This window comes from Elaeis guineensis, chromosome 2, assembly GCF_000442705.2.
Source record: "Elaeis guineensis isolate ETL-2024a chromosome 2, EG11, whole genome shotgun sequence".
Classification (NCBI taxonomy): domain Eukaryota; kingdom Viridiplantae; phylum Streptophyta; class Magnoliopsida; order Arecales; family Arecaceae; genus Elaeis; species Elaeis guineensis.
Genome location: NC_025994.2, coordinates 102,854,997 through 102,871,332, shown reverse-complemented (window position 1 = coordinate 102,871,332; position 16,336 = coordinate 102,854,997). Strand labels below are relative to the sequence as shown.

At 50.5% G+C, this 16,336-nt stretch overlaps 3 protein-coding genes across 14 annotated transcripts; 1 reads left to right on the top strand and 2 right to left on the bottom strand.

The window, feature by feature from the left end:
- Nucleotides 1-882: 882 nt before the first annotated feature.
- Nucleotides 883-2,081, top strand: LOC105032768 (caffeoylshikimate esterase). The gene has a single exon (XM_010907331.4). The coding sequence runs from the start codon at nt 883-885 to the stop codon at nt 1,855-1,857; it is 975 nt and encodes a 324-aa protein (XP_010905633.1). The 3' UTR covers nt 1,858-2,081.
- Nucleotides 2,035-15,807, bottom strand: LOC105032715 (uncharacterized). Of its 12 annotated transcripts, none has more exons than XR_003798740.2 (6): nt 15,347-15,795; nt 15,198-15,276; nt 14,988-15,075; nt 14,767-14,860; nt 3,156-3,231; nt 2,703-3,064 (listed from the first exon to the last, which is right to left on the bottom strand). XR_003798740.2 is itself a non-coding variant. In XM_010907319.4 (5 exons), the coding sequence occupies exons 1-4, from the start codon at nt 15,731-15,733 to the stop codon at nt 14,782-14,784; spliced, it is 633 nt and encodes a 210-aa protein (XP_010905621.2). In that variant the 5' UTR covers nt 15,734-15,796; the 3' UTR covers nt 2,035-2,554; nt 14,767-14,781. The 12 variants fall into 12 exon arrangements, 10 of the variants coding, with proteins under 10 accessions (XP_010905621.2, XP_010905579.2, XP_010905543.2 ...); XR_003798734.2 differs by having other exon boundaries at nt 14,767-14,869; nt 15,347-15,778; XM_010907319.4 differs by lacking the exons at nt 2,703-3,064; nt 3,156-3,231 and adding an exon at nt 2,035-2,554 and having other exon boundaries at nt 15,347-15,796.
- LOC140855760 (uncharacterized) lies at nt 5,620-11,308 on the bottom strand. The gene is made up of 2 exons (XM_073252426.1): nt 10,838-11,308; nt 5,620-10,749 (listed from the first exon to the last, which is right to left on the bottom strand). Exons 1-2 carry the CDS (start codon nt 11,306-11,308, stop codon nt 10,618-10,620), a joined length of 603 nt encoding a protein of 200 aa, XP_073108527.1. The 3' UTR covers nt 5,620-10,617.
- Nucleotides 15,808-16,336: the final 529 nt, after the last annotated feature.

Below are 16,336 nucleotides of genomic sequence, written 5' to 3'. Positions count from 1 at the left end.
TCTTCCTGGCATTTTTTGAGAACAAAAACATATAACAGAAGCAAAACGAAATGGGCTGCTACTAACTCCATCTAGCGCCGATCACGGTCAACGGCCCTTAAGCATTGTGTCCTTGGGGGAAGAGGGCGCGCTGTTAGTGACTGGGAATTGGGAATTAGATTCGTGCAGGATATCAGGCAAACTTTACCATGCTTGCGATTTAAGCTGCTAGATTTTGATCTGATGACTGGCATATCTATAGCATTTATACTAAAAGACTCATACCTGCCCAGACATTTTCTTGTTCTGTGTTAATAATTTTTCATGTTTAGTGAGGACACGTTTGAATTGATAAATAAATAAATAAAAATAATTTTCATATTTATGTATATTTTGAGTGCTGCTAACCTGGTTTTTTTTGCTTGCAAAGTGCTGCTAACCTGGTTTAAAAGGCCAAGTAGAAAAAGTTAAAATAGAAAATCTAAACAACTTCAAGAATTGTGTCGAACAGGCCCTTGGCCCGTGCATAGGATTATGTTGTGGTCCGTCCTCCAGTCCTCGTACAGACGCTTTGGGCTCTTCGCCGCAGTCGGTTGGGCCTCCCCGTGAGAGCCCAAAGAGTCGGAGGAAGAGGAGGCTCCTTGTTTCTCGCTCTAACCTTTTCCCACCTATTTCTCCTTTTTTTTTTCCCTTAAAAAAATGATAAAATCACGACCGTCAATAAAAAACGTCATTCATCAAACCAGTCACGTGCGTGCTGAGTGACACCCGCAGGAGTCGTAGAGGCAGATGCTGGCAGGTTATCCGCTCTGAGCAGCTCGAGAGACAACGCTGCTCGCCGATCGCTCCTATTGGTCAAACCAAACCCCCGACCGGCCCCTAATCGCCCTTTATCGGTTCGGGATGGAGGAGGCGGCTGGCCGCCACCAGCAGCAGCACCACTTCTGGGGGGATGACCCCGCGGACGAGGAAGAGTACTACGCCTCGCAGGGCATCCGCGGCACGACCTCCTTCTTCGCCTCGCCGGGGGGCTTCTCCCTCTTCACCCGCTCCTGGTTGCCCTCTTCTTCGCCCCCGCGCGCCCTCGTCTGCATGATCCACGGCTACGGCAACGACATCAGTTGGACCTTCCAGGCTACCCCCATCTTCCTCGCCTGCCACGGCTTCGCCTGCTGCGCCCTCGACCTCCCCGGCCACGGCCGCTCCCCCGGCCTCCGCGCCTTCCTCCCCGACCTCTCCGCCGTTGCCGACGACTGCCTCACCTACTTCGACTCCGTCCGCCGCTCCCCGGAGCTCCGCGGCCTCCCCTGCTTCCTCTACGGCGAATCCATGGGTGGCGCCCTCTGCCTCCTGATCCACCTCCGCGACCGCCGCCCCGAGGCTGGCTGGCGCGGCGCCGTCCTCGTCGCCCCCATGTGCAAGATCTCCGACAGCATCCGCCCCAGGTGGCCCATTCCGCAAATCCTGACTTTCGTTGCCCGGCTCGCGCCCACCTTGCCCATCGTTCCCACGGCCGACCTCGTCGACAAGTCGGTCAAAGTCGAGGCGAAGCGGAAGGTGGCCGCGAGTAACCCACTGCGGTACCGGGGAAAGCCGAGGCTGGGCACCGTGGTGGAGCTGCTGCGGGCCACTGACGACCTGGGATCCCACCTCACGGAGGTGACCATCCCCTTCCTTGTGCTCCACGGCAGCGCCGACGTCGTCACCGACCCGGCGGTGAGCCAGGCGCTGTACGACGCGGCCCGGAGCGAGGACAAGACCATCAGGATCTACGAGGGGATGATGCACTCCCTTCTCTTCGGCGAGACGGACGAGAACGTTGCCCTCGTCCGCAACGATATCCTAACCTGGCTCGACGAGAGGTGCGGAGGAGCTTGAACCAAACAGAACAAAAAATACATTTTTGTCATTTGGTTCCCTTCTTCATAGCCGACATTTTCTGAAGAAACTGATCTAGTAATGTTTTGATGCTGCTATTATCTGAAACGGTACATCAGAAAAAACTGAAATCGGTCTTTTTTTTCTTTTTTGATGTTCCTATTTCGAAATAGAGCATAAGAAACACTAAATTGATCATTGATTTCTCGCTTTCTGATGTCTGTTTCATGCTTTACATCCAATTTCCCAGAGGTTGGTACAGGTAGATTATCTAATCTTCTAATAGATAATAATCACAAGCCAGATTTAATCTCACCAGTTCAATCAATGGCTGTATGAACGGATGCTTACAAAGATTGATAACTTATTAGAAACGAAAAAGATGATTCTGAACAGAGAGGAAGGAACAGCTTTAGCTTCTACGAGTGATCAAGATGCGAGAGTAAGAGCAAGTCCATTGCAAGAATCAGATATACGGTAGCAAGTTTCCCTTTGGAGAACATTGGTATGGTAGAAGCAACTCTGAATATTGGTTTAGAAACCAAAATGCAATTCCTCAACAATAGTCTTGCAATTCCCGGACACCGGAAGCTGTAAGCTGGTGGCTTGCCAACGTCGATATTACTAGTTGTTCACAAATGTAGAATGTGACTGCACAACTTGGCTCAGCCCTTGATGAGCTTGCTCACTTGCAAATCTAGTGCTCTTGAAACACGGTTATCAGGCAATGCAACAAGCACCTCATCGCATGTAAATTTATTTACACAGATTTTAAACGTTTGTTAGTATTAGATGATTTTTACACAGAAAACCCAACAATGTCCAAACTGCAGACTGCAGAGTAATAGATGGAAGCACTATATTTGTGATTTAAAAGCAATGATCTGACAATAATAATGAAAGCAACATGCTTGGCAGCCAAGCAGATTAAGTTCCATCTGGTAACGAAAGGTTACTGTGAATTTGCAGAAACTTTGCTGACAGAATCAAGTCCATATTTTGATCTGTGCAAGTATTTGTCTTCCGAAAAAGTTGCATTATCTGTATAGTGCAATGGAACATATAACACATCGCGTTTGCAAGAACGAGCAATCACTTATCTATTTCACAAACAAATCTTTAAGTATGAGCCGTCCCAGTAGTAGATTCAAGGAATACTCCAGAACAGAAAATCGACCTTGTAAAAAGATAATCATCCTAAGCCATACTGTAGGGTGGGGAAAATTACAATTAGAACTATATGATTGACAAAACAATAGCATTTGTGGCATAGAAAGAGTTTTGATAAAACTACATACATAAAAGAGGCATGCAAGAAACTAAGAAGATGCCCATGACAATGTTCACTTAAATTATATGCCAGCTTCAGAAGCACTGTGAGATACAACACATATCAGTGAAAAATACTGACGAAAATTCAAGAATATAATTTAATGTTCTCCAAGTTCTAGCACACAAAGCAAACGAACATTTTAGAAATTATGTAAAACCATTGCATCAAAATAAGAACTGGAATACCTTTACATATGTCAGCATTCACATTGGCAAATAGATGAAGTAGATAATCTGTTAACTATGGACCAACATAGTATTAATACATGAAGTGTTCACAGCAAGATATCTCGTCCCTTACTGCTACATTATGCTTGTGAGAGGAACCAAGTTATCATAGTTTACAGAACAAGAGTGCCCACGTCATGATGCCAATTATGTCACTGTACAATTTATGAATCCAAAAGGAGCATATAAATCTTTTGCATTGGTAAGATTATTTCACCATATACTGGGATCAAGTTAAAACCCAAAAAAAGAGGTGTGATAGCATAAAATTCTCAAAAGAAGAGAACAAATATACATGTAGAAATCCCTCTATCTCAATTTCCATAGAAGACCTACCAAAGCCCATTCACATATCACATTTTTACTGGAAGGTGTAGTGCTTTACTCACATTGTTCTTATCATAGAGCTTAATGAATAATTAAGATGGTTGTGCATACTATGCATAGTCCACATTATATGCCACTGCAACTGCTCCATGTATGTATGGTTGAGCATTGCACCATATCAACGGAAAATGGATTGATTTGGATCTTTATATGGTCACAACTTGGGGAAGCAAACTTTTTTGAGTAAGATGGGTTATATATTGATGACATGACTATATGGAAATGTATGAGCACCTTTAAGTTTTGACCATCCAAATTTAAACAAAATTGTGCCGCAGTCAACTAAGTGTAGCAGAAAAGATGCCAGATGTACATTGTTGTAGACTTCTTGATTGGGTTTTAGGCTTTGTTTCTATGGCATGCCAGGGAGTAGTCGTGGACATTTGAGTTGCCATATAAATATCTGAATTCATGTGAGTTTGAAATGAGTTATTTGAGTTCTTTAGTTTGTGAGACAAGAAGGTAAAATTCAACAGGAAGAGTTTTAAGTATGGTCCGGTAATATATTGTTTCACAAAGTTTGGACTGACAATAGACAATTTGAATTAGAAAACCATGGAAGAATCAGATTTATTCTAATTTTCTTAATGGCCTGGCTCCAAGATGAGGGCGTGTACTCCAAGTAATGACTCCTAGGCCCTTATGCTTGGTAGCTAACAGTCTAACATAGCTACAGGTGCAACTCAAGCTCTGGGTTTATAGAGTCGTCTCTTTCATGTGATAAATAATTTCACTGATGTTTCTGAATTTTCAAGGACTTCTAATTTGGATCATCAGGGCTTCCTTGCATTTTTGTGAGAAGGCTCCTTCATGAGGCAAGGTCAGGCAAGATGCTCTGGCCAGTGACATGGTGTGGTCTGATCTGTGCGGGTGCCTTGTCATCATTTTTTGAGGAGAAGTCCGTCAATTATTTTTCCTTTCTTTCTGTTGGGTATAAAATAACTCCCAGCCGAAGTTCGTGTCAAGAGTGACCCTCCCGAGATTCTACCGACGTCCGACCTTCGGCGACATCTTTCCGAACCTCTCCGGCAGCCGAGTCTCCGCAACGTTCCCAAGTCCTGCCGACGGATAAACCCCTACCAGTATCGACCGGATTCTTCACGACGGACGGACTCCATCCAAGTTTCTACGGTGGTCGACCACCTTCTAGACTTCGTCCGAGCTCCTACGGAAGCCGGACTTCTTTCCCGAACCCCGACTGCAGGTAGACTTCGTCCGGGCTCCTACGGGAGCCGAACTTCAGCCCCAAGCTCCTATCGCAAGTGGGCTTTATTCGAATTCTGGCAAGGGCCGGACTCCGGGCCCCCACTACAAGCGGTCTACTCCGAACTTCTACCACAAGCGGTCTGCTCCGAGCTACCACTACAAGCGGTCTGCTCCGAATTTCTACTACGAGCGGTCCACGTCGGATTTCTACTGTAAGCCTCCACCTGAGCTTCTATTGTGAGCGAATTTCTTCCGAACTTCTATTGCAGGCAGGCTTCGGCCGAGCTTCCTCGACAAATGATCCCCATCCGGACTTCTACGGAGACCGGACTCCGACCGAACTTCTGTAGCGGACAGGTTCCGGACGAACTCCTACGACACACGGACTCCAGCAGCCGGACCCCTCCAGCGGATGAACCTCTCCAGCGCCATCCGACATCCACTGCCGGTCGACCTTCTGCCGAATTCTGCGTGAAACCGAACTTCGTCTACGGAAAGCCTCTGACCGAGCTCCTACAACAAATGACCCTCGCCTGCAGTACTAGCGCCCAAGGCACCCAACGATGGAGGACTCGCCAGCAACATCCGAGCTCCTCTCAGATGGAGAGCTACCTCTCTCTGTCGGACACCTCAACCAAGCTTCGGCCGACAGGCCTGGACTCCCTAGTAGATCACAGTAATGGCCACGACTCTGCTCCACTTCCTGTGACGGATTCCGCGCGGCTCCACCACTCTCTGGCAAGTCGCGATAACAGACACTACTCCACTCCCCGCGACAAGCTCCACGTGGCTCTGAACAGCCCCTGACACCATTACTCTCCGCAACAAACTCCTTATGGCCTTGAACGGCCCACTACCAGACGGTTACAAACGTCGCTATCAGTCTGTTACATCCTCCGTCCATAAAAAGGGGACCCCAGATACGTTATTCTCTAAGCTCTAATCTCTATCCCAAAACTCTGCAAAAATTTTTGTTCGAACACTTCATTCTTGTTGAGGCAGAGAACTGACTTGAGCATCGGAGGGTCTTGCCGGAGCACTCCCAACTCCGGTTTAGACTTCCTTTGCAGGTCCCGGCGGCGACCGCGACTCCCTCGACTCCAGCTTCTCCGACGCCGGCGGATTTTTGCACCAACAGGATTGGCGCTAGAGGAAGGGGTGCTGTCTTCGCAGTACCCTTGTTCTTAAAGGAGCGCTCAATGGGACCGCCTCCGGTCATCTTCTCCGACATCCTCTTCTCCTTCCTCTACTAGATCTTCGTCCGATGCCTCCCCGCAAAGCATCCACCCGACGATCCACGGCCTCCGCGGTCAGATCTCAGGCTCCGGCCTCACCTCCAGTTTCCCAGACTCCTCCTCTTCCGACAACGGCGGTTGGCACGGAGCGATTCGACCTACTGGTTCAGCAGGTCAGAGGCCTCACTGAAGCGGTGCAGGCCATGCAGCAGCAGCAACAACTGCAGGCGTCAGTGCGATTGGAGAGAACGTCACCGGAACTCCAAAATTCGGTGGTAGGACGGGCCACTTGGGCCAGTCGCCCCGCCTTTCCCGAAAAGACGAATCCGAGGGTGGAGAGCCCTCAGTCAGATCACGATTCTACTCCTGAAAGATCTCTACCTCCATTCTGCCAGAAGACCCTCGAGACCCGTAGTCGAGAGGATTTCCTGGATCGAAGGCTCCAGGAGATGAACCGGCGGATCGAAGAACTCCGCCACGCTCCCCCCGCTTATGGTGAGGACATTTGTACTGACCCTCCCTTCTCTCAAATGATCATGCAGGAACCGATCCCGCCAAACTTCAAGCTCCCTCAATTTGAAAGCTACGACGGGACTTCGGACCCAGTTGACCACCTGGAGGCCTTCCGGACAATGATGCTACTCCATGACGCGTCAGACGCCATCCTGTGCCGAGCTTTCCCATCCACCTTGAAAGGAGCAGCGTGAAACTGGTACTCAGTGCTGAAGCCGGGTACCATCTTTTTCTTTGATCAGATGAGCCACCAATTTACGGCTCATTTTGTTAGCAGCCGGCATCCCCGGAGGGATTCGGAGTCCCTCATCAACATCAAGCAAAGAGAGGGGGGGTCCATTCGGGCTTACGTCAACCGTTTCAACGTCACCGCGTTAGAGGTCCGAAACTTGGACCAATCGATCGCGATGGCCGCTGTGAAAGGCGGCCTTCAAAAGAACGACCTTCTATTCTTCCTGAAAAAAAAGTACCCCAGGGATTTTGCCGATTTGCTGGCTCGGGCCGAAAGATACGCCCGAGCAGAAGAAATCTTCAAGATGAAGGATGAGGAGACCGCAAGAGAGCGGCAGGCAGGAGACTCGAGTAAGCCCGCAGTCGAAAAAGGCCCGAGAGAAGCTCGGCCACATTCTCGAACTCCTTCCGGGTACAAGCGCGCCCAGACTCCTCCCCGAGCACGCAGGCAAAGAAGCCCGGAGCACAGGGTTCGGCGGGGCTCTCTCCCAGGAAGATTTCGCAGCTATGCCCCCCTCAATGCGTCGAAAATCCAGGTACTGATGGAAGTCAGAGAGCAGCTCCCAAGGCCAGAAAGGATGCGCACACACCCCGGGAAGCGCAATCCTAACAAGTTCTGCCTCTACCATCGTGACCACGACCACGACACAGAGGAATGCATTCAACTCCGAGACGAGATCGAGGAGCTCATCAGACGAGGTCGGCTCGACAGGTTCATTCGACGCCGGCCTGAGGGTAGAGAGGATCGGCCAAGGGCCCTGCCACAACCTGAGCCGCCGAGGAGGGAAGAGCAGTCCGGAGATCGGCCTCCAATTGGGATCATCAACTCTATCTCTGGAGGACCTTGACGGGGAGCAGACCTTCTACAGCCCTGAGATTTGAAAAACCTGTAAATGTATTACGAACGACTTCGCTTTAAATCAAGATTTCTTTCAGATTTGCATATCTTTCTCTTTTTGCATGAACTTGTAACGACAGGGGATAACCCCTTCAGACAACGAAAACAGATCCTAATATGGGCAAGGCCGAAGGCCCGGTTATTTTTAGACCGGATGGAGGGAAAGGCCCTACAACGCCCTTATGTGCCCCCACAGCCATGTTAGGGACAGGAGGAGAACCTCGCCCTAACATAAGCAAGGCCGAAGTCCCGGTTATTTTTAGACCGGATGGGGGGAGAGGCCCTACAACGCCCTTATGTGCCCCCACAGCCATGTTAGGGACAGGAGAAGAACCTCGCCCTAACATGAGCAAGGCCGAAGGCCCGGTTATTTTTAGACCGGATGGGGGGAGAGGCCCTACAACGCCCTTATGTGCCCCCACAGCCATGTTAGGGACAGGAGGAGAACCTCGCCCTAACATGAGCAAGGCCGAAGGCCCGGTTATTTTTAGACCGGATGGGGGGAGAGGCCCTACAACGCCCTTATGTGCCCCTATAGCCATGTTAGGGACAGGAGGAGAACCTCGCCCTAACATGAGCAAGGCCGAAGGCCCGGTTATTTTTAGACCGGATGGAGGGAGAGGCCCTACAGCGCCCATATGTACCCCCACCGTCCTGTTAAGGACAGGAGGAGAACCTCGCCCTAACATGAGCAAAGTCGATGGCCGGTTACCCTTAGACCGGATGGGAGGAGAGGTCCTGCAACGCCCATATGTGCCCCCACAGTCCTGTTAGAAACAGGGAAGGAACCTCGTCCTAACCTGAGCTGAAATCGACTGCATCAAAAATAGGGGAAGAACCTCGTCCTGACACCAACTAAGGTCCGACCATTCGAGACCTGATAAGAAAGAAGAGAACCTTCTCGACGGCCCTTCTACGCTACCGCGACCCCGTAAAAAGCTAGGAAGAACCCTTGCTTAAAAGGAGGAAGGAGAAAGAGAAAGAGAGATCCACGGTCATGAACGAAAAGGCAAATCAACACGACGACGGCTAGGAACCTTCAAACGATGTCGACGTCGAACAAATCAAAAAACACAAGAAATTCGGTAATGACGACCTAATACAAAAATGAACAAGGAACCTTCGGACAACATCGACATCAAATGAGACAAAAATGGAAGAAGTCCGGCGGACGACAATTCAACACAGCGCGCGGGCAAGGTAACAAAAATCTCCTTTTCATTTCGTTAGCAAGGTATGCGTTACAGAGCCCAGAAGGCCAAAAAGAAAAAAAAACGGCAAAAGAAGACACATAGAAGGACGAAAGGCAAAAAGAGCCCTAAGGGGGCCCAGCTTCTTCCGACTTCGAATTTTTGGCTTCGACCCTCATCAGGGAGTGCCTTAAGCTTTCGACTTCTTCTTCCAATTCTTTCTCCCTCATTAGCATCTCCATATACCTCCGATGAAACCGTTGGCTTTCGTTCTCCGCCTCTCGGAGCCTCTTTCTCAGGACCTCGGATTCCGCCTCCGCGTCCTTGACCGCCTGCTGTTCGTATACCAGCTGGATCTTCAACTGCTGCAGCTCGGCCTTCCCCTCCCCAAGGGCGACGGATAGCCCTTCTATGGTTCCTCTCAGGGATTGGAGTTCGTCAAAATCCCAAACAGGAGCAAGCTGAGCTCCTTCAGATAACTGCCTTTGAAGGCGGGCAACCTCGTCGGTCGCCATCCTGAGCTTCCTCCTATAGTCGTCCACCTGCTTGCACGAGCCGGCCCGGTACGCATTATAGTTCGCCTCGGCGTTCTGGAGCTGTTGCTGAAGGTCGGAGAACTTCTTCGACCATTCTCGATCGCTGTCAGCCCGAGTCGAAAGCCAGGACGAGCTTCCTTCCAACTGGCCGATCCTCTCCTGTGCAGCCGACAGCTCCGCTCTAAGAGAGCTGATCTTGAAAGCTTGAGCCCAAGATCGGTCGCTGACGCGCTTCTTATGTTCCTCGAGCTCCTTCTCGAAGTTCGCTTTCCTCCGACTGTACTCCATGATCCCCTTCACGTGGAGGTTCCGAAAGTAGGTGGCCTCCGCAGTGGCCTCAGAGTGACTCTCCCTCAGCCTACGAAGTTCGTCCTCCATCTCCTTCGACCTTTTTGTTAAATGACGAACTTTCTTTCTCAGATGTCGGATCATGGACTTTAGCGAAACTCCCTGTGGCAAGGAGAGCGCTTCGACAGGACACTGCCATCGGGAGACAAAAGCGTCAAGGCGCGGCTCATTGCAAAAAAAAAAAAAAAAAGCAAAGAAGCCCCCTATAAGGAGAAACCCAATTTTATTGATTGAATGTTTCTTGAAGACAAAAGGAAAAAGAGAAATCGCAGTAAAAGAAAAATACAAAGTCAGAGGTCTTGGACCTCCGAAGCAGGAGTTGGGGAGCTCGGTGTTCTTGGAAGGGGGGCTGCGGTGGCAGCGGCAGTAAGAGAGGGCCGGGCTTCATCTTCAGACGCCTCGTCCAAGAAGCTGAAGTCGAGCTCGGAAAATTTCTTGACCACCTTCTCTTGACAGAGCTCGAATCCTTTGATGAATGCATCTTGGCCGAACTTGACGTTCAGGTCCCTCATCTCAGCAGAGGCCTTGAACTCCTCCACCGCTTGGACCCTGGCCTCCGAGATCAGAACTGGAATCTGCTCCGTCAAATTTACGACCTCGGCCTCCGCCTTCCTCACCATCTCCTCCGAGGCCTGCTTTCCTTTCTCAAGGGCCTCTTAGAGGTTGGCTACCTCGGCAGCATTTTCCTTGAGGCGGGCGGCCTCGGCCCGGCGGCCCTCCTCCGCCTGGATGGCATCCCTCCTCGCCCTGTTCGTCGCCTCGATGTTGGCGAGGAGCTGGTGCCCGATCTGCAAGGGCGGCCATGAGGTCAAAATGAAAGTTGAGAAGTTAATTGAATGAAGGAGCGAGGGGAAGGAGGAAAGTGAATCTGTTTACCTCGAGAAAGGATCCTAGAGAGTCCCAAACCCGCTGTTTGGGATCGGCACGAACGATCCTCTGGACAACTTCGGGCAGGACGCACCCGTCGACCAGTCGCTTTATCAGGTCTCTGTCATTAAAGGAATTCTCCACCGGCTCTTCCTCGGAGCCGTGGGATTCTTCGAGGGCGGCTCGGCGGCCGCTGACCCTGCGGGCCACCGTCTTCTTTCTCCTCCCCCTCTCAACCCCTGGCACCTCCTCGAAGCGGGCCTCTGAAGCGGGAACCTCGGTGAGAGAACTCCTTGAAGAGGCCCGGAGAACCGGGGGCTCGACATCTGAAGGAACATCGACCGTGAGAGCTGCTTGGGCAGGCGTGGCCGAGCTCGTTTTCTCCGTTCTGGCCTTCTTTGCCGACCCGGAGGCCGGAGCGCCTTTTCTTTTGTGAACCTTGAGGCCCCTGGCAAGCATCCGTGCTGCTTCGGCGTCCATTCCTAAAAAAAAAAAAAAGAAAGGAAAAGAGATCAGCAATGGAGTGAAAAAGGAAGAGGTGACGCGCAGTTAAAAAAAAAAAAAAAAAGAAAAGAAGAAAAAAAAAGGAGGGGGAGAGAAGAAGAAGAAAGGAAAGATGGAATACTCGCAGGATCCAGGGGACTCAAGCCGATGTTAAACAGAAACTGCTCCTTCAGAAGGTTGGAAAGGGAAAGAGTTGGATAACTAAGAAGCTTCCGGACGGCCTGAAGATCGTCCTCCCCCAGGCTAGGAGTCCGGCGGACAGAGTCCCTCAGGGAGCCCCAAGGGGGCAATCCCAGCTCTAAGGTCGGACATTGGACGTAGAGGTACTTTCCCTTCCAGTTATGGATGGAAGAGGGAGCACCTTTCAGCAACCCCTTCTTGCCGAACTGGGGGGAGAAGTACCACCAGTCCTTTGCCGAGGGGTGGCGCTTGAAGGTGTAAAAATACCTAAACAAAGAAAGAGATGGCTGAACTTCGACTACATGGCAAAGGGAGAGGAACCCTATCAAAAACCTAAAGGATTTCGACGCGACTGAAGCTAAAGAAATGTCTAGAAAACGAAAAAGAGCGACGACGAAGGATGGAAGCGAGAGCCGGAGCCCAGCACGAAAGGCCTCCTGGTACAGGCAGAAACGGCCAGGTGGGGGGGTGCTAGCCCGGTCGACGGGACCAGGAAGCTCCAGATCATACTCCGGAGGAACTCCATACTGAACTTTTATCAGTAAAAGTTCGTCCGGAGTCAGAGAACAGGGAATGGCACCCGACGCAAAAACCGAACGAGGCCCAGCCCTAGATGTGGGTTCGTCTACAGTATGAGGGTTCTGGGGGACTGAGGCAGACGAGCTTCTGAAACCACTAGAGGCGGAGGTGCCAGAAGACATTTCAAGCAAGAATCCTAAAAATCCCGGAGAGATCAGGCGAAATAAGAGGCGAAAGGTTCGTGGGGGACCAAACAAGTGGAATGCGGCAGAAGAAAAATGGAGAAGAAGGGGCACCTAGAGGGCAAGAGAAGGAACGAAAGTTCCGGGACTAACCTAAGTCGCTCCGAAGGATGCAGAGGTGCAGGGACAGGGATGACTCGAAGAACACCTAGGGCCAAAGCAGACGCCAAGGAAGGTCAGAGCTCTCGGAGAGAAGGCGGGCACCAACAGGACTTTCAGGCAGAATGAAACTCCTGGAGGTGGAAGGGCGGGTTTAAATAGACCCTGGGATCCGGCGCTATAATGATCGTGGATCTCCCCAGGCCGACCCATATTCGCCACATGTCCCACTCGCCATGACGGGCGGCTAAAAGCGGCTGACAGCTGACAAGGCCATTACCGCGCCGTACCTGGGGCAAGCCCCAGCGGAAATTCTGAAAAGTCTCTTCGGATTGCCCCGATTTGAAGAGACTCCAGCACGCGCGCATTAAATGCCAAAATATCTGAGGGCGATCGTGCACAGGATTCAAGGGAGCAACTTCGGCTGTGAAAATTTCTCTGTACTTCCTTCATTCGAAACTCAAACTCGAAAGTAGGGGGACTGGTGTTGGGTATAAAATACCCCCCAACCGAAGTTCGTGTCAGGAGTGACCCTCCCGGGATTCTACTGACGTCCGACCTTCGGCGACATCTTTTCGAACCTCTCCGGCGGCCGAGCCTCCGCAACGTTCCCAAGTTCTGCCGACGGATAAACCCCCACCAGTGTCGATCGGATTCTCCACGACGGACGGACTCCATCCAAGTTTCTACGGTGGTCGACCACCTTCTAGACTTCGTCCGAGCTCCTACAAGAGCCAGACTTCTTCTCCAAACCCCGACTGCAGGTAGACTTTGTCCGGGCTCCTACGGGAGCAGAACTTCAGCCCCAAGCTCCTATCGCAAGTGGGCCTCATTCGAATTCTGGCAAGGGCCGAACTCCGGGCCCCCACCACAAGCGGTCTACTCCGAACTTCTACCACAAGCGGTCTGCTCCGAGCTACCACTACAAGCGGTCTGCTCCGAATTTCTACTACGAGCGGTCCACGTCGGATTTCTACTGTAAGCCTCCACCTGAGCTTCTATTGTGAGTGAATTCCTTCCGAACTTCTATTGCAGGCAGGCTTCGGCCGAGCTTCCTCGACAAATGATCCCCATCCGGACTTCTACGGAGACCGGACTCCGACCAAACTTCTGTAGCGGACAGGTTCCGGACGAACTCCTACGACACACGGACTCCAGCAGCCAGACCCCTCCAGCGGATGAACCTCTCCAGCGCCATCCGACATCCACTGCCGGTCGACCTTCTGCCGAATTCTGCGTGAAACCGAACTTCGTCTACGAAAAGCCTCTGACCGAGCTCCTACAGCAAATGATCCTCGCCTGCAGTACTAGCGCCCAAGGCACCCAACGATGGAGGGCTCGCCAGCAACATCCGAGCTCCTCTCAGATGGAGAGCTACCTCTCTCTGCCGGATACCTCAACCGAGCTTCGGCCGACAGGCCTGGACTCCCTGGCAGGTCACAGTAATGGCCACGACTCTGCTCCACTTTCTGTGATGGATTCCGCGCGGCTCCACCACTCTCTGGCAAATCGTAACAACAGACACTACTCCACTCCCCGCGACAAGCTCCACGTGGCTCTGAACAGCCCCTGACGCTACTACTCTCCGCAACAAACTCCTTATGGCCTTGAACGGTCCACTACCAGACGGTTACAAACGTCGCTATCAGTCTGTTGCATCCTCCGCCTATAAAAAGAGGATCCCAGATACGTTATTCTCTAAGCTCTAATATCTATCTCAAAACTCTGCAAAAATTTCTGTTCCAGCACTCCATTCTTGTTGAGGCAGAGAACTGACTTGAGCGTCGGAGGGTCTTGCCGGAGCACCCCCAACTCCGGTTTAGACTTTCTTTGCAGGTCCCGACGGCGACCACGACTCCCTCGACTCCAGCTTCTCCGACGCCGATGAATTTTTGCACCAACACTTTCTTTTTTATATGCAAGTACTCTATTGGCTTTTGATTACTTTAATTGAGCTAGCATTACATTTCTTGTCCCCCAACTTCCCACTTTAGCCTAATTAAGACTCAATTGGTGTTCTGTAAGGATGATGGTTCACATCACGCCTTGACCAGAGCTAAATGTATCTAATCTTCTCTGCTACTGTGCTAGATTGCTCCTCTGGCTCTAACACAGGCTCTAGTTTTTGCCCCGCAGGAGGTTACCAAAGACAACAATTACTAAAGCTATCTTTTCGGATGAACGGCTGTGAGCTTGTAGATTAATCTTGAAGAGTAATGGGAAACAAGGTAATCAGAGAATGTTTGATGAGAAGAAGGAAGCCAATCCCAAAACAGCAGTGCATATGAGCAATTAAGGAGAAGTTTTTTTGCAAGAAGACAGATAAAAACGATGCAAATGAAGAGATCCTATTCTGAGAACAGTAATTGCAGACAAAGCAAGAGCAGAACTCACCACCATTGAGTCCATTTATTTGGGATTTCTAGTGAGACGGTCAAAATTCTTGAGTTCGTCCGAACCGGAGCCATAAACTGCTTTGATGGTATCCCTGCAGGAGCTGCAAAAGGTGTAAGTGTGAGCAAGTACGCAGACCGGGGGGAAAACGGAGTGGGGAGGAGGTGGGGGGGGGAGAGCCGATTGATGATTGGGGAAAAGCAGCGGAGAGGAGGGCTGACCTGCAAGCCTCTCGATTGAATCTCCTCTCGTCGATGCCGTACAGCTTCTCAAAGACAGCAGGCTCAACCCGGCAGAAGAAGGGCCGGTCTGCGCAGCAGCAGCAGAAAGATCTTGTGCTCAGGAAAGGAGAGAAGGAAGGCATAGGTATCCAAGCAGCAGCAGCAGTAACAAGAGAGAAAGAGAGAGAGAAGAACATGATGCAGACCGACCTGGGTAGATGGAACAGGTCCGGGTTGGATGATGGTAGTGGACGCACCAGCCGTCAGGGCCTATCAGGCTTTTGTAAAGCTGCACCAAAGAACGAGAATAAGAATGGGTGGGCGAGCGAGGTTCCAATAACAAAGGGAGAAGAGCAGACCTGGAGGTGGGATGGGTCGTCGGCGAAGATGTCCTCCGGGGCGGGGAAGGCGGGGCCCTTGTCCAGCTTGCAGCAGGCGCCGCAGCCCCGGGCGCACTGCCACACCACCTCCACCTTCTCCTTCTTCCTCTTCTTCTTCTTCTTCTCCTCCTTTCCCGCCTCTCCCCCGAGCCCGAACCCAGGCATCCCTCGGCGCTTGTTCCCCTCAACCTCCGTCCTGCATCTCACCAGAGGCAGAGGCGGCCGGGTAACGGCAGCAGCAATGGCACCACGCACGACCAGCATCATCCCCCCCGGGCCCCCACGGGATGTATCGGTAACGATATATAATGAGAAGATGCGATGCCGGTCCCGATACCTGGGCTTATCCAAACGTACAAGGTGCATTCGTCGTGGCCGGTCACATAACAACACTGTTCTAACCAATGATAAACATATTATTCCTAGTATTTTTGAGAGGCAACCCACTCCCATCCCTGAATAAGAACAATCCATTCCATCATCCCTTGTAAATGAAACAAAAACAGATAAAACAAAACGGTAGAACCAAAATCTCCTGTAGTGCTTGAAAATTGTAATTGGAAAAACAAATACATGTAACTGACATTAATTGTAGTTGCTGTTTTTGTAACCTCATTTTCAGTGTTTGGCTCGCGAGATTTAAATTTGTAACAAAATAAAATGTCATATTTATTTGTCTTTAAACGATAAATTTAATTATATTATTAAAACAATATTAATTATATCTTCACCAACCATTGGAACTTAAACAGATCATAAATTTATCTCGAAAATCTTTTTTTAATTGCAGTAATTTATCTTATAACCAATTTAATATAAAATACCGTAAATGGACTTTCAAAATGCAGCTTGACTTACAGGAGTTCAGTCAATTTATAACAATTCAGAAAAGGACATCCTCCTGCAACCAAGATTCACTTACATCCCGTTACAGGTATCCAAAAACTATCTAAATAAAGTGTAGTACTT